Here is a 24,881-nt window from a genome sequence, read left to right as displayed (position 1 = left end):
AAAGTTTCCTCCCAAGGGCTGGCAGGCAAGGTATGCTCAAGGCTAGGTGGTTGGTGGACTGCAATATGAGAAAGCTGTCTATGCAGGGAAACTTGAAAATCTTCTTTGTCTCCCAGCAACTGCTCAAGCTCTTGTGCACCAGAGAGTATTAACTCTCCATGCTCAAAGCACACCAATCCAGAATTAAATGTGTTCTTCTGTCACCTGGAGGTATCTGCACAGCCATGATGATATTTGCTGACAAAATCCAATCTAACTTATTATGAGCTGGGGTAATGACATAAGACCAGGGACCACACCTGATCCTGGTCCTTGTTTATGTCACTTGTATAAGAGGATCTCAGATCTTTGCTTTTGATATATGTTGAACACAACCTTAGTTGTCACTCTGGTCAAACAAACTTTCTAATAATGGTTTCAAAAATTTATTTGACGAGATATTTCATCCTCATCTTCGCCTTTCCACAGAGGATGCAGTGATTGAGGACTTCCATACAGTTCCTGGAGATATCAATAAAGACTTGATAGCAGGGAAGTTGAATTGTCACAAACTCCAAGAACAACAACTGCAGATGGGTATATCTTGACTGGATGCCAATGTTTAAAGAGGAAAGCGTCATCCAATTCCCAAGACAGAGCAACAACAGAGACAGACCAGTCACAGAGGTCTCCCAAAATAGCACAGGGTACAGATGGAGCCACACAAATGCTTCTAACATAAGATATTTTTAGTGTGCCACAAATTTAATGAAGTTTAAAACAGAAGCATCAAGTGAGATATTATCACACCAATTAAAACAAATGTCCAGGTGAAACGTATGTGAATGTATGAAAACGTAGGTGAATGCTGTTCATTTCAAAGCCTGTATTATTTGACTCTACCCTACCTAAAGACACACAAGATTTCCAGTAACAGACATCATCATTCAAAGCCTAGCCAAACACTGGGAAATATCCAGAGAGATTATGACCTAACTATCCACATCCTGGACTAAGAATTTCAAAACAAAAAAAGCCACTCACATTGTTATTTATTCTGAAATATTACCCAACTTTTCTACCATTTCTGAGTTCCAAAATATACTAATCATCTTCATAAGAATACGTTATTTATTTCATTTTAACAACTTTCATATACAACCTCCAACTGAGGAAGGAATAATGAAAAAAAACATGTAAGGATAAAGTATCTAAAGAGCAGAGTGCTCCTGATGGGTTTGATTTACATCTGAATGGATTTAGCATCAGCATTTGGAAATCGCAGAAGTCTATATTCCCCTCTCCAAACTCAAATTTTTCAGCTCATAAACCTTTTCAGGCTTTATAACAGCTTGCTTTGCAGTGTCTTCTGCATCCCATATGCTAGGGGGATGGGTTTTATTAATATTAATAGAAAATTATAGAAGCCAAACTTTGTGAGCACTGACCCAAATATAGAGGATATTACCTCAGAATTAAATACATCCAAAAAAAGGTACAACTCCAAGGTGAAAGTAGCTATTTGTACCACAAACAGTAACATAAACAAAAAGAACCCTCTATAAACATGGGATCACTTTGGCAGTGCTCCTGACTCAGAGAAGAGAACATGACAGTGAAGGTTTCAGAGATGAATGCAGTCACTGTGTGACATATAGAAGGCAGTGAGGGAAGGGAAGCAGACCAAGTGAGAAATATTTTTCCCATTTTCCATAATCTGGTGGGTTTTTCTCGTATCTAAAATATCAAAACCCTATTAGCAAATCTTAGGACACCTAGCATAATGCCATGTAAGTCTGATATTTAACCTTTATTCATTCTCAGAGTTACATATCATATCTTTTTGAACAGAGAACAGAAAGCAAGGTTCTCTGACTGCTTTTGCTAAATACTCCTCGCACAATGTGGGCAGATACCCAGCTAAGCCTCGTATTCTGCCTCCATGAAACTGCCTACCAATGCACCTTCTACCCGCTCATGTAAAAGAGAACTGCTGTTATATACATCAAAGCTTTAGAGAGCAAAAAAGAAATCTAGTGTCTTTAGGAAACAGTGAGCTACCTACCAACTGTAGGCAGCTCGCTCTCTCTAACTCAGCACCAGTGGTACATCACTGCAGTGCATGCAATGGCTTAGCTGTAGCACCAGCAATGATATATGCAGGATTGTTTTTATGACTTTCAGTTCATGTCAATCACTGCTAATGAGACATCCATTTAAAATTAAATATCCTTTACATAAATCAATATCCTAATAAAGTGTAAACACTTCATAGTGTTTACAATAACTGTATTACTGTACAACAAAATGTAACTCTTGTAAAAAGGAATAAAATTACTGAATGTCGTGGTTTAGCCCCAGCCGGCAACTAAGCACCACGCAGCTTTTGTTCTTACTTTCTTACTTTTGTTCTTCCGATTCTCTCCCCCATCCCACCGAGGGGGAGTGAGCGAGTGGCTGCGTGGTGCTTAGTTGCCGGCTGGGGCTAAACCACGACACTGAATTTCATCATGATGTTGATGCTCAATATTTCCAAAATAACAAAACTGATACTTCGACCAACTTTTGAGAAGTCTTTGAAATCAAGAGCTGCCACTACCTAAAAAGTAAAATTTTTTGCTCTTCTCTGAGAAAATTACATAGCAAAACACAAATGTTAATTTTTACCTTTTGACTAAATACAGCACCTGCCAATTCAATACAATATGTTGTAGAACCTTTCACTCTTTGCTATAGCTTAAAAAAAAAGCGACAGGAACAACTGTGAGCTCTGAAGAGGAAATGTGATATCATTTTTTTATTGTTATCCAGAGTGCCATAGGATAGATGTGGAAACCTATCTTTGACTTTTTCCAGATGTCCGTGGAACTGTATCAGCATTCCAGCTTTGTTTTATGTGGATGTGTACTCTGTGAACTTCCTTGCTCAGGATTTTCTTTTTTATCATATATGAGAGAATTTTGACAATGTTTCAGTGAGGACATGAAAAGCCATAAAAATAATTTTAAAATTCATGTATCATAGGTGTTGTGTAATCTAACTTGTGGAAAGGCTGTTGAGAGAATGGGATGGTAATGAACAGGTGGTATTTCACTCTCAAGGCAATGCAGTTTCATGAGCTGAAATCTATTTTGGTTAAAAGTCCTCTTAAAAATATGACACGATGAGAGTACAGTAGCAGAAGATAGGGCCAGCCCTGCGTGGCTGTAGAACTACGACACTGGGCAGAACCATGACTCACACCTATATGCCAACAAGACAAATCTGATCTCAGCCAATCCCCAAAAGTTTTCATTTATAAACTGCATAAAATTCTTAATGACACTCAGAGGTGGGACTGGAAAGTGAAGGTTTATTTGAATCAGCGCTGTGACTGAAAAATTATTCCTATATGTCGATTCCCTCCCCGAAATTTTGTTGAGGCAACGGCTGCATGAGTAGTAGCCTCAAGGACTGCAGAAAAGCAAGTCCACCACGGACTCTGAGCTGCTTAATCAGAAACTGGTGGACAATATGCATGTATATCCACTGACTTTGCCCCCCGCATTCATTCATCCCCTCCTCCTGCACATTTCATGGCTACTAAGCATCTGACCAAGGAGAAGTACAAGTTCAACAAACCATTGCTGTTCAGTATCTCCGTTCTGCAGTTAACAGTGATTTACTGTGTTACAAATATATGCATTGCAGATAACAATACTAAGATTATTTCCATTTTGATAATAAAATCACCGACTTCTTTTTTTCTGTAAGATCTCAACGTATTGCATCCCCTGTAATCTTGCCTGTTTTGTACCTCTCTGCACATTTTTGGAAGCACTTGTACTTGGAGTCAAAGAAATTAAGCTTCTACACCATTGTCCACTACAGAGCACCTTTCTTCCTCACTTTTTTAAACTTTGGACAATTTCATGAAATTCAATTTTATTATTAAAAAAACAGTGCTGAAATGCCTGCCCCCTTGCTTAGCAAGGTTGCCTAATTGGGTAATTCAATCAGCCTGATTCCTGAAATTGCACAGGTTGCTCTGCAGTACTAAAACATAATAATCACAGAAAGCTCCCGCTGTAATGAATGAGGCCCTGAAGATGAAAACGTGTGTGCGTGTTTATATAAACAGAAATAAATTAAGCACAATCTAATAGCAGTTTAAAAGGCATTCCTTGCTCCCTTCACACAGCATTGATTGTTAGTGTTTCTGCTAGCCTTGTACTTTATACTCTTAGACAAACATAAAACATCAGATAGCCAAGAATAAGGTAAAGGATAACTATGAAATAATGGGAACTGGGAAACCAGAAGTGTTACAAAGTTGGAACCGTTGCCACCACAACAACATCAGCTTCAATTATTTTTTACTCTTGCGATGTTTGTCTGGGATATCAGTTGCAGTCTGGGAGTCCCTACCTCACATCTGCATGTATACAGAAGAAGTTAGCCACAAAAAACATTTTTTATCTCCTTTCTATTAAAACAGAGGGGGGGGGGAGGGAAAAGTCCAGACTTACAAATAAGACTTTCACCAGTATGTCTTGTAATTCTGCAAGTTTTATATTGCAGCTGTGTTTAATTAGCACTAGACCACCACACCCTCCAGGTGGATGTAAGATTTTTAGGACCATTAAAATCCAGCTCGGCACCTTAAACCAAGGACTGTATTTCTAAGAATGATGGTAAGTTGCTAGACTGTACAATGGAGCCTGTTCTGGGTGTAATTTGAGTCTTTTGACATTAGTTCAGTGGAGGTAAGAACATGAATTCTCTCATGAAACATTACATTATTCACAGAGAAACCTGTGGGGTCTAGAAAAATCAGGAATTTCCTGGAACCTGCTATGTAGCCATCTGTGGCATAGCCAACAAACCGCAGGGACACAATCCATGACCAGGTCAAACTCTGCTGGCTCTAAAGGAAGAGTTAAAAATCATCCTTTTGCATTTCAATGTTCCAAACTTATGTGCCAAAAAGACCCTGAAAAAGAATTTGCTATATGACATTTCTTGGCCATAATGACTTTGTAGGTAAGGTGATGCATGAACCAAAAATGCATAAAAATGTTGTCAGTTCTTATCACTGTGTCCTTTGGATTGGGGGCTGTCTGTCTTGTTTTGAAATGTATGACTGTACACATAACAGAAAAATACTAGTAGGAGCTTTTATTAAGTAATGTACTCTGAATTTTATTACTCCCAATTCCCTTCAGGAAAGGACTGAAGTTCTCTTTTTATTGAGAATGACGGTTCTCTCTTCTGCAGAGTATGGTAATAAATTGAGGATAATACACCCCAAAAAGCTTGAGAAAAGTCTTATCAGCCACTGACTGGAGTGCATCATAAATGCTTTCCAGTGTTTCACACTATTTCAGTGTGCAAACAGTGTTAAAATTGTTTTCAGTTTTAAAATAGGCATTTGGCATCACTGATGATATCTGGAAATCAAGTTCATTCTTTGGTCACTGGACTTTGAAAGACAGTATATTCTACTCTCCTTATTTCTAGACACATAGAAATAGGATTACATTTTTTTCATTAAATATTTCTCATTTACTACAACTTTCACTAATGCTGTTGAAAATCTTTCTGGTTTTAGTCTAGATGACTATAACATTTCTGAAATTCAGATTATTGATTCCTGTAAACAAATCCCTAAAGGAATGTGGTATGATAAAATTCAGCAGTAAACATAGTATATATGGATGGAAATGGTGCAATGCTCCAGTTCTAGATATCAGGAAAATGCTAGAGTTGTAATGAAACAAAAGAGGGATGTTTAAGACTTTGGAAATCAAGTCTACCCTTCTAAACTCATCTAATGAGTTCTCTTCCTTTCAAAGATGTGAAGGGTATTTTTTCTTCTTCTGTGAGTGTTAAGGAACTTTTCTTATTTATTTTGCTCTGTGATAAACATAGGAATGACAGATGTGCTGCACATTGTTTATGCAAAAGGTGTACGGCATTCTGTGTGGTTATTGATTCAGACTTGTATATCTGGCAGAAATTGAAGGGAATTTTAAGACAGGTCTTCCATTTGGAAGTAAACTCGAAGCATGCGAGTTCACATTGTATTTGACCCAGGCTTAGGATTATGTTCTAACACACTGACGCAGGAGAGCCCACGAAAGCATTTCAAGTCCAAGCCCATGAAGAAAACATTTTTTCCCAGGTGGCTCCAAGCCATATTTACGCAAGCAACGCCTTTTGCTTTGTTTCAAGGGGTGATTTGTTTTACGTCACAGATTTCACAGAACAGCTCAGTAAACCCAGTCCTTTCAACTCGAGGTTAACCTTGAGTCAAGACCTGGCTTTTGTCCTGAGCAGCCTCCAGCCCACGCTGCCCAGGGGAGCCCACCCACCGGGGGTTCTGCACCGCCAGGGATGGCCCCTCGTAGCCGCCACCCCCAGGCACACCACCTCGCCTGTGCCTGCAGCTTAGACGCCCAACTAGTGTCAGAATGCCGCTGGGGAGCAGCTGTCATCACCTCAACTCAAATTTGCTGTTTGCTTCCCAGCTGAGAGCCAGGTCATGCTGCTGATGTAAAGCACAAAGAAACACAGCAGGCCCAAGCCCAAGGGCTCAGACCCAGGGACCAAAACCTCCCCAAACTTACCGTGTGGGCACAGGCACACGCAAAGTCTCACAGTATCACCCTAACAAATCAGGGTTTCTAGGAATACTCAAAATAACTGTATGATGAAGAGCAATACATAAAGATGTAAACAGCCAAACAGAAGAGAGAAATCCTCAGAAATGAAGTGAAATATTTATTCTCAGTGGAAAGCATTTGTCTAAAGAGTGTCCAACACACAAATATATCATTTCCTATTCCTGAACATTAATTCTACAGTAAGACTCCCCAGTAAAATATTTATGTTACAGTGATTTCAATGATCAACAAGGGAACATTTCAACATGGTGCTCTATACCAGCCCAGATATGCTGGTTGCTGAAGCACTGTGGCATTGGTCCTTACATACCCCCTGCTGCTACAGCAAAACACTGCCAATGAGCCAAGATAACCACTGTAACAGCAGGGCTGATGTCAGTGTGAAGTTCCAACCCTGTAAACAAGTTTTGTCACTGTAACTGTTTGTGTGAGCAGCCTGTTTCTGACTTTGTTGGTCTTCAAAAACTTTTCACAACATGGAAAACAGGCTTTCTAGTAACTTGGGACTTAAAAGCAGCATTGCCTACTGTCTGATAAGATTTTCATAGGAAGTTTAAGCATATAACTAGGGGACAAGTGAGGGAGTGGCTGCTTATAAAAATGTAGAAGGCTCCTCTTTGCATGTTTGCTTCTTAATTTACTAAGAGCACTAACCAAGAGTATAAATCAACAAAACAGTTCCTCTCTCCTGCTTTCATTTCCTCCACACATACATTCTGCTCTCCTCTCTGCTATTTAAGTTTTATCCAGTGCCTTCTCCTTCACAGCTGGTCTTGATTTCTTCCTAATATTTGCTACTTCAGCTCCTACCCTTACGAGGGCAGAGGGAGACAGACAACAGCTACTTGATTCCTCCTACCAACAGCCCCCAAAACAAGGCGATGGTGATGGCCACCCTTCTTTCTACTACCCCACAGTCAGGTCTATTCATCCTAGCTACAGCTGGGACACAAAAAAGAAAACTGCCCAAGTCTGCATCACAACATCAACAGGCGTGCTGGGTGTTTCCTCAGGTGCAACATAAGAATACCTTCGGAAGTCCACCAGCTTCAGAAACAAGCTGTACACCCATGGGCCACCTGGCAGCTTCCCAGCTCTTCTCTCCAATGCAAATCTGACTGCCAAAACTATAAACTGTGAGTGGCAGTGAGAAGGATCACCTCCTATGTCAGGTTCTCTTAAATGGAGGAACACAAATGAGTATGCTAACACCGTTACAGCGTAATTATATACATTATACAGAAGGTGGTATATATCAGGGCTGAAAATGGGTATTTAGAATATTGCTCAGTTTTCACGCAGCAGCATGCTGAGTCCAGAAATAAAGACTCCGTAAGTACAATGAACACCAACTTTCCGAACTGCTAGGCAGTAACACCCAGCAGGAAATTAAGCGGGACTTATCATACATGCCTAAGAAGCAATTACAGAAGCTTCTGTTTCCCCAGTCGTAAATTTTCTGGCTGCATAAAGTTGCACCAAAAGTGTTGAAGAAATGTTGACATTCAATGTATACTGAATTAAAAGAAAATTAACTTTCATGTTGAGAATAAACTATTGTTATGAGTTTCTGGTGAGGCAAAAAAAAGGCATGCTAACACCTTTGACTAATTAAAAGTTTATCGCAGGATGTGTTCCACATGCTATACATTCTTGACTCTTGGAAACACTGAAGTGACAGTCAGAAATGGTCATTGGTAATACCCTACAACCACACGCCTTTCTAGGACCTTGTATAGTGACTGTATTTGTGCCACCACAACCTGATCTCACAGTGGTTTTTACAGCTAAGCATTCTTTTTAGCCCCAAGGCTTCCTTGACTCCACAGAGAAATTCCTTTTTACATATTTCATGACTCAGACACTGCATATCACCTATGCAAGAGACACCACACTATGAAACCAGAGAATGATAGGAACTACGTTAACTTTTTTTTCCTTAATGCCGCGTCTCCTGCCTTTCTGTCATTTGTTAGGTTTTCAGAGGTACCTGACATGTGAAGTAGTATGACAGGAGCTTCAGCTATGAATGCTGTGCTGCAATCCATGTGTGCACTACTTGTGCTAATTTCTGCAGAATTTTTTCCCTCTCAAGTGGAGATTTGGATAAATGGTTATTCATTGCTTTTAAGCTCATTATTCTGCAGGGATAGTCGCTGATAAGAGGGAAGCTCTGAAGAAATCCTATTCTCATTATTCTTTAAGATGTGGTATCTCCATAAGCCCCAAGCCATACAGCCGACTCCTGCTGCAGGTCATACAGTACAAACCACAGAACAGGAAAAGTCCCTTCTCAGAAGAGTTTACAAGCTACTTCAAGGCAGGGGTTTTTTTCAATCCACATGGCACTGGGCAGATGGAAGTACCTTGAAGAGACAGTCTTACTGCTTGGGATAAGAAGGACAAAATCCATATATCGACTTTGAATAAAGAACAGTAGTTGTCAGAGTTCCCTTTCATTTTTATAAAGTTATACCTGCATTATATAACCTGCGTATATACCTGCATATATATAACCTGCATTCTAGAAACATTTTCAGCTTCTCATATGCTCAGTCTTTAGTATCTTGCTAGTAATAGAAGCAACAAAGCTTCAGATAGCTTGGTGAGGACATGCCACAAAGCCAAAACACATGAAGTAACTGATCTCTCATAAAAACTGAACAAAAAGTCTTTCCAGGTAAGTAGCTGTCTGTACGGATTTAATAACCAATAAAGACTGTCACTCAGAACTTCAAAAATATGTAGGTATCTGAATTCCGTTAAAACTAGACTTTTATATTATGGGATTTAGCATTGTCAGTCTTACATGGGTGCCGCAGAGCATGCAGACTCTGTACAATCTCTTCTATTAAAATACTGGCGTATAATTTTTTTTTTCCCCCACTGAACCACCACTCACCACTCTGGAACTGGTCTCGTTAAACGTCTAACACTGTAAATTTGTACTGTATTTGCTGTAGGAGACATCACAGGCTTAGAAAATGTTGAGTTCAACATATATATCCCCTTAATGAAAGGTTATTCTGACTCTTCTGCAGTATTACAGCTGGTTGTTTCATCCTACAAAAACTTTGCTATATTGGATATTCCACAGTTGTTCTTGAAACACGAGTTCATTTCTCATCCTTCTCCTCTTGCTGCTCATACAGACACCATACAAGCACAATCTGACAACTTCTGTGATAACAGAAGTAACTGTTTCTGAAACATTTAAAGGCTTTTTGTTTTACTCAGACTTTGTCCACGATTATAATCTTTGAGATGACACAGAAAAATATGATTGAAATGCAGATGTTCTGCAAGATAATGCCCACTCTTAATGGAATAAAGGTTTGCTTTTAAACATACATTTTCAAACTGAGATAAGCTTACAGATGACATCCATTTTAGTTTCAACTACAATAGCCCAAGGCAATTGTTAAAGAGACTAAACTCTTCAGTCTCTACGCATCTCAGAATAAAGAAACGTGAGAAAATGCAGGTATGAGGTCAAAAGAAGGGCTCAGGTTTGAGGTAGACCCTTGAATGTTGAAATGAAGGTTTCATTAAACAAAAAAGGAAGAGTATGTCACACATACGATGGAGGTGACTGAAGATCTCACAGCTTTGCAGCTAAACCAGGTGTTTGGAAGGCGCCGTGAGCATCTGCCTGGTCAGTGAGAAATGGATGTGGTTGTTAGGGAAGAATGAGCTGGTTTGCCTGGGATGCAAGTGCTTGAGCACTGTTTAATGTGGGTAACTGTTACCTTCGATTTTGGTAAGCAAAACCATTCCAGAGGACATAGTGATTTTTTCAGTATTAAAATGAAATGTTTACTTTGCTATGACTTCTGCTCAGAAGCAGAAGTATCTTATATAAATTTACCAGTTTTCTTAGTACCATTTGGATTAATTTAATTTCATATGAAGTAACATTTTGAAATTAAAATTGTCAAAATCATCAAAATAATTAATGGTCAGGAAATTATCAGAATATTTGTTTCATGAAATAGTATTTCAAATTTTCAATATTTTCAAAATATTTGTTTTTAAGGCAGCCTCTCATGAAATTATGTGTCCAAACAGCTGACAAGAGCCCATGAGATATGCTCAGACTCCAGGCAGGAGTTGGGCCAGAAAGTCATGGTATTTGAAAGACCTGCATGCATCTGCCACCCACCTTTGAAACAGAAATATGAAACTCTGTATGAAATCTCTTAATCTTTTGCCCCTTTGTAAGTAAAAACAGCATCTTTATTTCCAATGGGTTAATAAATCCAACCAGCAATACAATAGCCTTTACAGATGCAGTCCTTTCCAAAACCAGCACAACCTTAAAAGCATACTCAGGAGGGTATAAAAGACATGAAATCTCACCAGGTATATAGGAAAAAGTCATTATTCATTCCTGTGAAAGGTCAGCTGCAGTCCTGAGTCTGAGCTTTCAATAACTGGTGAAACCTAATTTATTTGTACTGGGTATTGCTGCTTCCTAATATAACCCAAAACCTCAGGGACATGCTGGTAGTAATGCAAACACAGGATGGTCTTTTAGCCAAGAAATAATTTCAGAATTTATCTAAAGCAGAAAGTTATTATGATTCCACAATGGTGGCATGCATTTGTTTGACATTCACCACGGCATACTGGGGACAGAGAAGTATCTGAATTTAGTTCCCATGATCTAACAGAAAAGCTATCTAGGCAACTTGGTGCTTTAAGCCTATTCCCCCTTTTTCTTCACATAACCATTTTGTAAATAAAGCACCCAAGCTATACACAGTAAACAAATGCAGAGATTCATAGAAAGTCTTTAGAAGGATTTCAAGGTATCTCTTTCAGCTCCATCAGTTCTATTATTTGATGTATAAGAAAAATATCCAGAAATACCTTAAATGCCCCTTTTGGTATTCTAACAAACATTGAATACAAACTTAATTAGTGAATAGTTGAACTATTCTTAGTTGCATTTCTCATGGACTAAAATACTGTTCTGAAAGAATAAGCATTTCAGTAGAGCCATTTGCAGAATTCAAGACCAAGAGATAGTAGAGTCAGCACAAAACAAAAAATCGATGTACACCACTACAACTAAGAGAAAAAGAAATTGGAGTATTTTTACAGACTGACTAAACACAAGAAGAGGATACACTGACAGAGGCATAGTATGATCAGGAATAATTGCACTAATTTATTGGAAGTAAAGTTTAAAATTAACATCATAGAAAACATTCCTGTTGGTGGAAATGTCATTTTTAAAGGTGTTTAAAATTAGTCCTAGGAAAGAACTATAGCATGCATACTGAAGAATGAGACTCTATATTACTGTGTGATCTAATTTTCAGTCGCCTATCTCACAGATCCTATACTCAAAAGACATTACCTAATCTAATAATCAGAATTTTATTCCATCAGAAGTACAAATTGAATAATGGAATTGTATTACTGCATGAATACTACTACATCTCAAAATCAGATTCTGTGTTATAAAGAGATATCATCAGTCAAATAAGACTGATTACCTAGCTCTTGATGGCTTAAGATTAGCCCAGCTCACCCTTTCTGTATTTATTCTTTTCCTTTCTTATAAGAACTCTGATTTTAAAAAGAAACTATCTGCGAGGTATTCAATGTTAGTTCCATACAATGCAGCTGTGGCTAACCAGAAATCTTTTGTTAAGCTAAATAAGGAGTTCTAACAACAAAATTTTATTAGTGCTAGGCAATACTAACAAGGCTCTGAAGGAACAAGAACCCTCTGTTGGCTAAACATTTTTAAACACCTCTATCAACCCACCAACATATGTCTCCTATATAACTTAGAGAATGCTGTAGCATTTTGTAGCCATCCTGAAAGAGAAGGTATACGAGCTCTAAAAGAAGAAGGGGATGAAAAAAATAACAAACTGAAGAAGCTAAACGTTCCAGGACTTACTTATCCTCCAGGACTTACTTATCCAAAACGCTATCTATCAGCTGATTTTGAATAACGTAAGTCCAGGATAAGAGCAGAATATTTTAAAATGAGCCTGAAATTCTACATGTCTGCTTTGCTCTTGCAGATGGCCCAAATTAAACTGCTTCTAGATGTAAAAGATAAAGGGATGGTTGTTCTTCATTTACAAAATGAAACTATAACAGTATAAGGTTTAAGAGGTGATAGTCTGTATCACACCTCTAATTTAAACATTTTTCAAGTGTTTCTATTACCAAAATGAAAATATTTTCAGAGGCTTTAATACAGCAGTGTGAAAAGAAAAACTAAAAGCAGAAAATGATCTTTTGATTCAGAAGTTGGCATTTGAACATACTGAGAAAAACTAACCTACAGAATTTGAAGACAAAGGTATGCCCCCATCTCACCCATTTTCTGAAACTGTCAGGAGTTAGATTATTAACTACACAAAGGCAACAAATGCAAAACAATACAGAACTAAGTTGAGACATTTATTCATTCATTTCTGAGGTAAAAATTATGGAGTTGTAGAATCAGCTTTACTTTCCCTGCAGGACAAAAGCAAGAGAGGGAACAACCACTGTAGGAACACACGAAAATTTCACATACTTTATCACAGCAAAAATAAGCAATTAAACATAAACCAAAATAATTGCAAGGTTTTTTCTCCTTTCTACTATTACACTATTTTCCCTTCCTCCCCATATTGTCTTTTTACTCAGCCTAGAAACTAGTGCACCAAAAGTACACATTTACAGTACTTACTCTCACCTCATTTACATGAGGGCAATATATAGAATAGAATAGAATAGAATAGATTAGGACTATTTCAGTTGGAACAGACCTACAATGACCACCTAGTCCAACTGCCTGACCACTTCATGGCTGACCAAAAGTTAAAGCATGTTGTTAAGGACATTGTCCAAATGCCTCTTAAACACTGACAGGCTTGGGGCATCGACCACCTCTCTAGGAAGCCTGTGCCAGGGTTTGACCACCCTCTCAGTAAAGAAACGCTTCCTAATGGCCAGACTGAACCTCCCCTGACACAGCTTTGAACCATTCCCACGTGTCCTATCACTGGATACCAGGCAGAAGGGATCAGCACCTCCCTCTCCACGTCCCCTCCTCAGGAAGCTGTAGACAGCAATGAGGTCGCCCCTCAGCATCCTCTTCTCCAAACCAGACAAGCCCAAAGTCCTCAACTGCTCCTCACAGGACATGCCCTCCAGCCTTTTCACCAGCTTTGTTGCCCTCCTCTGGATGCATTCAAGAACCTTCACATCCTTCTTAAATTGCGGGGCCCAGAACTGCACGCAGTATTCAAGGTGACGCTGCACCAATGCTGAATACAGCGGGACAATCCCCTCTTTTGGCCAGCTGGTCATGCTGTGTTTGATGCACCCCAGGATGCGGTTTGCCCCCTTGGCTGCCAGGGCACACTGCTGACTCACAGTGAGCCTGCTGCCGACCAGCACCCCCACATCCCTTTCTGCAGGGCTGCTCTCCAGCCACACCTCTCCCAATTTATACTTGTGCCTGGCATTACTCTATCCTAGGTGCAGAATCTGGCATTTGTTCTTGTTAAATTTCATCCCATTAATCATAGCCCAATGCTCCCATCTATCTAGATCCCTCTGCAAGGCATCTTGTCCCTCACAAAGTCAACAGCACCACCCAGTTTGGTGTCATCAGCAAACTTGCTAATGGTGCATTCAACTCCTGCATCCAGGTCGTTGATAAATATATTGAGCAGCACTGGCCCTAGAATTGAGCCCTGAGGAACACCGCTGGTGACCAGTCACCAGCCAGATGTAGTCCCATTCACTACAACCCTGTGAGCCCTGCCCTTCAGCCAGTTCTTCACCCAGCACACCATGAACCTGCTCATCCCACAGTTGGACAACTTCTCGAAAGGATGCTGTGAGGGACAGCATCAAAAGCCTTACTAAAATCCAGAAAAACTACATCCACCGCCTTCCCTTCATCCACTGGGTGGGTGACCTTATCATAGAAGGATATCAAATTAGTTAAACAGGACTTTCCCTTTGTGAACCCATGTTCACTGTGCCTGATGATTGCATTATTCTTTAAATGCCTTTCAATAGTACCCAGTATAATCTCCATAATTTTTCCAGGAACCGAGGTTAGACTGAGAACCTCAGAACTGAGGTTAGGTCTATAGTTCCTGGGTCCTCCCTCACACCCTTTTTGTAAATTGGAATAACACTGGCTAGCTTCCAGGCAGCAGGGACCTCCCCAGACTCCCAAGACCTTTGATAGATGATCAACAGGGGTAGATGATCAACAGGGGACGTGCCATAACATCCGCTAGCTCCTTCAGTACTCTATGGTTTAATTTATTTAAACTCAGGGAGATATTACAATTCCAGAAAAATCAAAACAAAGATTAATTTTAAAGGAAAAATCAAACATTTTAGTATATCCAAAACCCCTCAAAGGTGGTATTTGCAGATGGCCCCTATAAGAGGGGCCACAAGCAAATCGGGAGATAGAATTCAGAACAGTCTTGATAAATAAAATCATTTTGGAAAAAAATGGGCAAACATACATTTCCATTATCATGTAAGAATACTCACCTACGTAAATGTGGGATTAGAATAAATGGTCTGTTCTGCAGAAAATGATTTGTAGGTTACAGTGAATCACAAATGAAGAGTGAGACAATGCTACCGTTGCAAAAAGTACCATATAGTAATACATAAACAGGGAGTGTCACTTGCAGGCACTTGGGTAACTGTTATACTTCAGTATGTGCTAGTAAATTCTCAGCTGAAATACTGCCTAGCTTTGGGCACTGAACTTCAAGAAATATCTGGAACACTTGGAGAAAACAGAAGTAGACCAACAACGATAAGACTAATCTTCCTAGAAAACATGACGCGTGAAGAAAGTTTGGAGGTACTGAAGTTGTGTAAAGAGAAGAGAATGAGAGAAAAGAGTGCATATGACAGACATGACTGCAGCCTTCAAATACATAACAGGTAACCATAAAGACTAACGGACAGTTTTTCTCCATTTCCACATCAGGCTGAAGGAGGAAGACAGCACATTTTGACTAATGGGAGAAAAACTTCCTAATGATAAGCACCAAAAGAGACTGTAGAATATTTCCAGTGAGGCACATAGGGCTTAAGAATAAGATAAAGAGCTGTAAAAAAATGGTTTTTTAATAGTTGATCTGGGTCTGGATGGGGAAACAGAAAACACCAGTCTTCCAGTCTACACTTCTGTACTTCTTATTGAGTGAAAAGAGTCGAATAAACATTAGCAGCTAACTCTAAAATGCAGAGATCATAACACCGTGCAGATGCTATGGGCCCAGTGCTGTCATTTCTCCAGCCATGGCTTAGCACACTGCTGTAGTCAATTTTGCAAAGCATTATTCATATAGGTGGGGAACAGGAAATACAGTGGGGCTGTGTCACCAAATAATTACCAGCAGAAGCACTACCAAGGTACTTTCTGGAGCAGCAATTCTGTCTTCTCCTCACCTACGCAGTACCATGTATGCTCTGGTCCCATTTAATGACAGTAATTGATCTCATTGCCTGATCTAGCAAAGGCCTTGGCCTTTTCTGTCCCCTTCATTCACAACCGTCTTTGTACCTTCTTTAATTTCTCCTTCAGCACCCTGGGGCTCTAGCATCCATAATGCCAGTATCATGTTCCCCTCTTCATTAGCTTCACCTGAAGCTCACTGACTATAGCCATACCAATAAACTAAATGGTGCCAGTTTACTCCACAAACATATTCAGGGACTGAAATTCAATTGAATTTTTCATATTGCTAAACTGTTAAAACAATCTCAGAACAACTTTGGTCAGCCATCTTCTCTCCCAAACAACTCGGGCACAGTTTGGGAATTCCTGTGGGACAAATACTGTTCTCAACAGGCAACTTCAACCCACCCTCTGCGCCCAGGAGGCAAAGAGAGCTTAATGGTGAGGACATGGGTCATCTTACGTCAACTGGCCTCAGTGTCAGAGAGCAATCTGAGGCACATTTAATGTACTGCCACAGCCATACCCATTGTCCTGTGAGGCCCCAAGTAAGGAAATCATTATTAATGACAGCTAGAATAGAAGCTGTTGCACTCAGCAACTGTTAATAAACAGACAGAAATGGTATGTTCTCTCTGTTTCTTCAGGAGCAGACTCTTCAGGATGAAGTAATTATTTTAATCAGTTCCCACTGTAGATCCTGGTTCCCGCCACAGGAGAAAGAAAAAGCCAGTGGTTGCATGTCTGCCTTGGACAGTTAGGAACCCTCTACTCATACAAGCAGTGTCTAGCTGGTACAATTACTCTAATGTAAGTAAAAACCATGTATTTTTAGTCATCAGAACATTAAACAGATATAGGAAAGCAACTAATCCAGTTCACTCAATCAATAATATACATTTTTGAAAAAAAAAAAAATGTTTTTAGAATCTGAAGGTCTGGTTTGAACCAACAAAGCCCAAGACATTCCCGTTAAAACTGATATTTCATAAACACAATTATGCCTTTTACTTTAAGAAATGGTTTGAGTTAAAGGTGAAATGGTAATGCTTGCTCCAAGTTTCCTTAGGATTTTGTTACTTTAAGTCAAATGCTTTACTTCACATAAGGTTTCTTGTGTTGAATTGTAGTACAACTGTTTACTCAAGTGGCAGCAGCATACTCTGTGATAAATTAAATGGACATTTATCAAAGGCAAGTTGACAGGTTTAAATGTTAAACGTAAGCATTGTAAGACAAGTACAAATAGTTTCTACCTGGAGGTTACATATCCAAATCACTGGATAGATATTTTAATTAACTTCTGCACATTAAAGAACGTTTGCTTCTGAATTATTGAAGAACATTTCCTGAGAGAGGAAGATACAAAATGTCATGCAATATATTTTTAAGTAGTGTTTACATATAAATAAAAATTGAAAATCCTTCTTCCCATACAACACAGGCAAGAAAGAGACAAATACTGTTTAGAAACATAAATCTTGGGGTCAAGATGTAAAGTTAAATGAAATGAACAGCTTAAGAGAGTTCCATCAGACAGAGGCATCATACATGGGTAGAGGGGTTTTCATTACTATATCTCATTTTATTCTTAATACATTGAATTATGATCTAATAACACAAACATGTAGCCACCTCAGGTTCTGAGGGAATTTTGAGAGAGCCTAAAAGATGAAGACATACAATAGTCAGTACTAAACCCCCCAAAAATGCATCTCTGGTGCGAACAAAATAGTTAATACACTTGTCTCATTTCTTAAACCCATCTAGTCTTCTTGCCCTACTAACAGTAATTCTCAAGGCAACAAGCTGGGAAACAGAAGCAAGCTGCAAACCCACAGGAGCACAATGCTAAGTGCCTTCTCAACAACGCTTCACCTTTCAAACCACTGAAGCATTTGGACACTTAAAATGCTAATAAAATGCTAAAAGGTTTTACTCACAGTTAAAACCAGGTTGAATAGTTTTTCCAGCTTCAAGACTGTTTATTATAATCTGAAAGATGATGTGCAGCAGCAGAAATGATAGACTGGTGAAACACAGAGATTTTAATAATCGTCCTGTATGCCCTAAAAGACAAAATATACATACATATAGATGGTGAATTTCCAAACATTGCTTAAAGGTTTCCAGTATAAAACCAGTAAAAATATCCTGACCAAGGATATTTCTACAAGTCAGTTCCACGTTACTGATGATTGGCCCTTAAGGGTCACCATCATAGCAAAAAACATACTTAAATTATAGTGTGTTTGAGTACTCTTTAATCACAAACCCCAATGATTGTTATAACTGATATTTCCTTTTAGGTTTTGGATTAAAAAAAAAGTTTCTCAAGTCTCCAGATAGCAATTTTACATCAATAATAACATCACAATGCTTATCACCGCATTACCTGGTACAAAGACAAAATATGGATGATACTTCCAATCTTGAGAAATAAAAACCTGTTAATCTAATTACTCTTTCCAAAACAAATTACATGGGAGGGGGGATAACAACACGAAAACCTCCATTTGGCTCAGGAGTATAGACATACTTTCAAATGAATGCTTTGCTTTGTGCAGACTGCCCTCTTTCTCTTCCTTTAGAAGTTTTTGAAAATAATTTTCAGTACACACTGAAGAATCCTGTGCCAGATACACTTGGTCATAGTTCCTCTATGATTTATTGGATATCTATAGCCAAAAGCCAATAGAAAATGTTTGACGAAGACTTAGAAAATGCCTTATAAATCCTCCAGGAAACACTCAGGTTAATCACAGGCAGCCAGACTTGCAAGGTATGAATAAATAAAGTAAACCATTAGTATTTCAGAAAATATGCATCTTCAAGACTAAGTTGTATTGCTGATAAAAGACAACATTAAATATCACCCTACCTGACCTATCTGCAGTGAAAGTTCTATTTCCAAAGTATTTTATACCTAGATTTCACACCACCTGCTTCATGCATTTGATGGTCATTTTTTTATTCACAGATTAAAGAACAGCACTGCTGGAATTCTTACCCAAGCTTACAAATAAAGCCAAGGCTATGGAGGGGAGAACTAGGAGAGTATACCTGGGAAATATTCACCTGACATGCAGCCTGTTTCGTTCATACTTATTCTGCATGGGTCTGTTATGAGCAACTACTAGAAAGAAGACAATGGTTCATATTCTGTATCTAGCCAGTAAATCAGCTTTTTGCTTTATATTTGTTATAGTTCAAGAACGTTGTCGATGGCCCGAATGGTAGTTTATAAAGCAAAGAATCAGATAAACGTGATTCAACAACTTTAGAAAAAGTTATAGACTCACTCCATCAGACTCAAAACTTTTGTTATATGATCACTATCTTGACTTCAAATTTTGAATACCAAATGCCTGTAATGAACTTCCCTGGTTTTTTTAAAATAAAGAGATTAAACAATTCAAACAAAATTAAAAATGGCAAGAGCGAGCCTACGTATGAATTTCTGTGATCTGAAAAGGAAGATACATTCACTAGATACATACTTTGTATGGCCTATTCACCAGTCTTTACTGGTAAGACACTAGAGTCCACATGGAAAGCAGACAGCCTTGGCTGCAGAGCATTACAAAAAAAAGACTAGATTTTAAATTCTTTGGATCAGAGGTCATTTTTTGTTCCTCTTCTAAGGAAGCTGGCCTGGTGTCCTGGCTTAGGACAACAACTTCTAAGCACTATAAAAGCATAAATAACAAGATAACTCATATTTTCAAGATCATTGGAAGAATGAATATATGACAAGCTACATGTTATTAAATCATTTGTTAAATGTGATGTCATATGTAATCCAATCCAAGCTTTTACAATTTTTTGGCAAGTTTCAGTATTTGGTGGGTTGTTCCTGCATTACCAGATCCCGTGCTCATGGTATTACAAGAGCTGCATGTTCAGAATATACTAAAAAATTACGTATCTCAAAGCTGGAGACAAGCAGTTTGACCACACAAACTCCATGGACTTAATAGCTGTGTTAAAATGTACAGATTTTAAAGACAGTCTGGTGATTTCTGAAGTTCTGTGTCACAAACTCTCAGGAGTTAACAATTCAATAGATATCAAGCACTGAATTTTTCATATAGAAGTGGATCTGGAAGTTTTTTGATAGAATTGTTTCAGTCAGCCTCCAAAGGAAAAAAAAAATGCAATACAATTAGCCAACACACATTCATGTCCCAAACTGTTTCCACATAAAGAAATAAAACTATTAAAAACTTGGGTCCATCTTTCAATATTTCAATTGCCATATCTCTCCAAAATATATCTCAGTTTTAGACTTCAGTTTTTAAAGTTTGAAAACAAACATATTTAAATTATAGATTGAACAAAGCATTTCTTTAACAAAGCCTTAACTTTTGTTAAGGCTTCAACATTTGTAAATGTTGAAAATGTATTTATTGAAATGCTGAAATGTTGAAAAAAGATCTCCTTCTGCACAAAGCTAGGGAAAATTTTAAAGGACTATTAACACTCATGATAATAAATAGTGTCTCAGTGTACTGGTAAATATGGCAGGGGAAATACACAGCTAAAAGGCAGCTAGACACGTTCAGTGCAGGTTACAGCATTCCTCAAGGGCTGCTCTCTTCATGGCCATCGGTGGGACAGGACCACCATCAGATCCTACTGAGCAGGAGCCCTTTGCCTGCACCGCATTCAGCTGTGCCAGCAGAAACTAGACACAAGAAGTATTTGGAGAAAAGTAAGAAATACTATGCCCCTGATTTCAAAAGTTTTGGAGAGACATCAACAACTTGGGATAAATGGGAATGCTAAAAATCAGTGAATTACTGGATACATAATTTATGCCAAGGAAGAAGTGACAGATTTGGATAAGGGATGAGTCTCAATTTATAGTGGGGTTTGGATAAACCCATTTGACTGTATTTTTACTTACCTTTTTTTCTTTCTACTGGAAACTTAGTTCTAAATTACACAAAGAAAAAATTAACTGTATGTGTACAGAACTGGGATGGTGAGAAAAGAGCTGAAATGACACTCCTGAAATAAAACAGAGCTTCTTACAATGAGGAAGAAAGATTTTTGTCATCCTTCTTTAATTTTTATTTATTCTAATTCACCCACAGTTACAATCCTTTTGCTAAAACATACTTTAACTGTTCAGCTGCCCTAACGTGAAAGTCCTTGGGGGCATGAACGGAAGCTGACTGTCCCACAGAAAGGAAATACATATTGTTCAAAAAAGTTGCATGGACAGAACAGCCACACAAGAGAACATCGCCCCAGCCCACACCAGAAATCACAACGCTGATTCATTCATTTTTGTCTTAGAGGTATAGCCTCGTGTATGTCCATCAAGACTAAAATAAGAAAAATCTTCTGGCAAAACACCTGGGTTTGTAGCTTGAGCGCTGGGTTCTGATTTTACTCACACCAGCGTGGCACCACCAGCTTCAGCAAACTGTGGTGGATGGAAAGGAGAGAGCAGATTTGCCTCAGAACTGGCCTGAAAGACTAAGAAAAGTGGGTTTGCTTTCAGGTGCAGTGTGTCATTCCTAATGGCACCCAGTGGGACCAAAACCTGGCATGTGGCTTTAGAAATGTATCCTGAAGTGTTTCGGAAACACACAGGGAGGTTGCTCCAGCCTCCTTGTCCCGCCAGAAGGCTCCTGAGAAAGGGCTTTCTCCCCTTCAATCAAGCCTGCAGGAAGCCGGTCAGGAGGCAAAGGCTTCATTACCCTCTTTCTCTCCAGCCCAGCTGCAACACTAAACTGGACTCAAGAGGGCCCAAAGCTTTTCACACATGGTAGAGGAATCCATTTCTTATTTTTCAAAGGTAATCCAGCCAAGAGCCGGATTAGGGATGGCATGTCCCCCCCAGCCACAGGCATGTAACCTCAGTACAACTAACTATTTGAATGTGTCCAACTGGGGCTGCTGCCTTCAACAAACACATGCACCTCTTGACTGCCTACATCATGATTGTATGCAAAGGTGGAGCCTGCTGCTCACATCGTTTCCAACGCAGAAAAACAGCACATGCATGTTTAGACTGGCAGTCCCGTGATCTTTTCTGCTACCCCTTTCCCTAACACAGTAGAGTATCACAGAATTCAATTTTTTTGTACACCTGGAACTTCAGAAGAGCTTCTTCCAAAAGGGTGTGCTAATAGGACATTGAATAACTGAATGGCCAGTTGTCACTGAGACCTGCTTTAAAATCACATATATCAGCTTTTACAATATAATCTGACCAAGGGCCTTAGGCTATTGCGAAGAGCATATCATATCATATCATATCAAATTTCCAGTTGCTTGCAAGGTGCATTTTCATTCCACACAAATTTTTTTCTCTTTCTGATCTGTTGGATGGGCATAACAAAAAATTGGTTGAGTCTCTAACAAAGTTAATGATACCGCTAACAATTTATCCTGATTTTTTAATAAGTAGTACTAAGCATTTATATGCAGAAGGTGATCAGTTCAAAGGGTCAGTATCCATTCTGCATGCCATAATGATATCAGGAAAGGAAAAATAGAGGAGGAAAGTAACAGATTCTAAAAATTAATTTAAGACTCTTTACTATTCCAACAGTGTAATTCCTTCATCATGATCATATGTATGCTGCATGGTTTCACCTGAAGAGTAGATTTAAGAGTGTTTGGGTGTCTTATTTGAAGCTTTTATTACTTTGCACTGGGATTTTTTTTTAAATGTAACCTTAGTGTTGCATTTTCTGAAGTCAGTTGGTTTTTGGATAATTCTTACACCTCTTCAGCCATATATTGTATCCCAAACTGCTGCAACACGTTCAATTCTACTTCAACACTTTTGCTTGGGAATTTTTTTACACAACACCTTTTATTCAGATCACAGCAGATGAAATACCAAAGCACAAGTAATTTTTCACATAACCTTTGATAGCATACGGTGAGTGACAAACATTAATTTGCATTTATCTCCTGAACTAGTGACACTTCAGTTAATAAAGATACTCTATTACGGCCATTGAGGATTTATTTTTTAATAAACCTCTTCATCAGTAAGTGACAAACATAAAACTAAAGAGCTCTGGGGACAAGACCTGGCTGCAGTAAACTTCTGCAGCACAGACAGGGTCAGTCCCACAGAATTTGTTTCATCTAGAAATCTTAAAATCTTAACTTCTTGATTTTCCATCAGGAAACCTAGCATCACCTCAGAGCCTAGCTGGAACCAGGGTCCCGAGACTTTAATCTCCTGCTCCATCATTCCAAATAGGAATCTGTCAACAACATCTATACTGTAGATCAGGGCAGCTGGGGCTGGATTTTCTTAATCCAGAATTAAGAAAACATTTAATTCAAAAAACCTGTCCCTTGGAAAAATCTGGAAGTTTGGGGGTCATATGATCTGCAAGGGAAAAAAAAAAAAAAAAACAACCACCATAATTTCCCAAATAAAAGAAATCCCACCTTTGGTCAGCTCTGTTTTAAGTGCCTCGAGATATCACAACTAACTTACTGAGATAAATGCGAGAAAAGAGTTCTGATTTGAAGTTGGCTTCTGCCAAAGTTTCAGAGATGATAAAAGGTAGAGTTGGTTCCAGCTAATCATCAGAAAAATGTTATCACTGAGTGCAGCACGAACATCTGCCACCTTGGCCACAAGTGTCAAACGTAGATTCACACATTTAAACGTATACACAGGTGAGAGTTTATCAGCATGAAATAAGCGCTGATATGTCCATACTCCATTTGACAGGAAAACCTTTTCTTTCAGTATGGGCAGTCAGCAACACCTGAAGAATATGGGTCAGTCCGCTTTCCTGAATTCATCGGTACTCTTGTACACTAATTGATGCTTAACACAGCAGGACACCTCCCGATGACCATGGGAGACAAAGAAAGGATTCAAATACAAGTTCTAAATTCAGCTGAGATTTTCAGTGATCACTACAGGGTTAAACTTGCAGGGCACAAAGCAATTTAGCCCTGTCCAAGAAAGCACTTAAGCACATGCATATCATTGAGCACATGAACGGGGACTGAAGGGCTCTCAGTGTTGCATAAAAGGTTCATAAAATAAGACTGGCTGCTTCACTGCTATGGTATTGATAGTCAGTGTGACCCAGCCTTAAAGCACACAGCTTGCAAGTCAGTGGAAGTCAAACCCTTTTAGATACCTCTGCACCATCCACTGTTCAAATCAGTGCTCTGCAGAGGCTGATTTTCTCTATTTCTCCTTACAGTTACAACGTGTACTTATGTCCAAGCGTGCAGGCTAGGCATAACCTCAGTGTTTTCAACTCTTCTCTTCCCTGTGCACTTTTGGAGGTGCAGAGACACAGTGCCCTCCAGTTTCAGGTTCTGTAAGAACGATGCTAAATGTTTGCTAGTGCCAGTTATATCTATTATTAAACAATCTTTCCCAGACATAAAATATCGATAGTATTTCTACATGCACAGTACAGCTATGCTTAGAGGTTTGGCCTCTTGAGTGCTGAAACGCAATGGGACAAAGCTATGAACAAGGAATAGAGGAAGGCAATCGTTTGGAAGGACTATACTAAGAAAATGTGATAATGGTGTGCCTTGTACACTGTATATTGTGCTATGGCAAGCCATTGATCCACCAAGTAAAGTAACTGCATATCGGCTCCTATTCAGTAAGTCTTACATGTACTTCTTAAGTAGACTCAAAAAAGATAATGCTTAAATCATCCTGAAGCTGCCAGAAATTATTTTAATGGTTAAAAAAGTGCTATCATTTTCTACCTAAAATAAACCCAAAACTTCCTCCTTTCTTGAAAGCGCTGCCA

The 24,881-nt window shown here is 38.9% G+C and overlaps 1 protein-coding gene across 1 annotated transcript in view; it reads right to left on the bottom strand.

Annotated features, from left to right (window-relative positions):
- PIEZO2 (piezo type mechanosensitive ion channel component 2) overlaps positions 1-24,881 on the bottom strand; it is a 321,451-nt gene that overhangs the window by 189,136 nt on the left and 107,434 nt on the right. Inside the window, exon 3 of the mRNA XM_075494355.1 lies at positions 18,051-18,176. Within this exon, the coding sequence (XP_075350470.1) occupies positions 18,051-18,176 (126 nt within the window). The remainder of the gene's footprint in view (positions 1-18,050; positions 18,177-24,881) is intronic.

Source organism: Mycteria americana, chromosome 2 (assembly GCF_035582795.1).
Source record: "Mycteria americana isolate JAX WOST 10 ecotype Jacksonville Zoo and Gardens chromosome 2, USCA_MyAme_1.0, whole genome shotgun sequence".
NCBI lineage: Eukaryota > Metazoa > Chordata > Aves > Ciconiiformes > Ciconiidae > Mycteria > Mycteria americana.
Note: the sequence above shows the minus strand (reverse complement) of the source record. Positions and strands in the feature narration are given on the sequence as shown.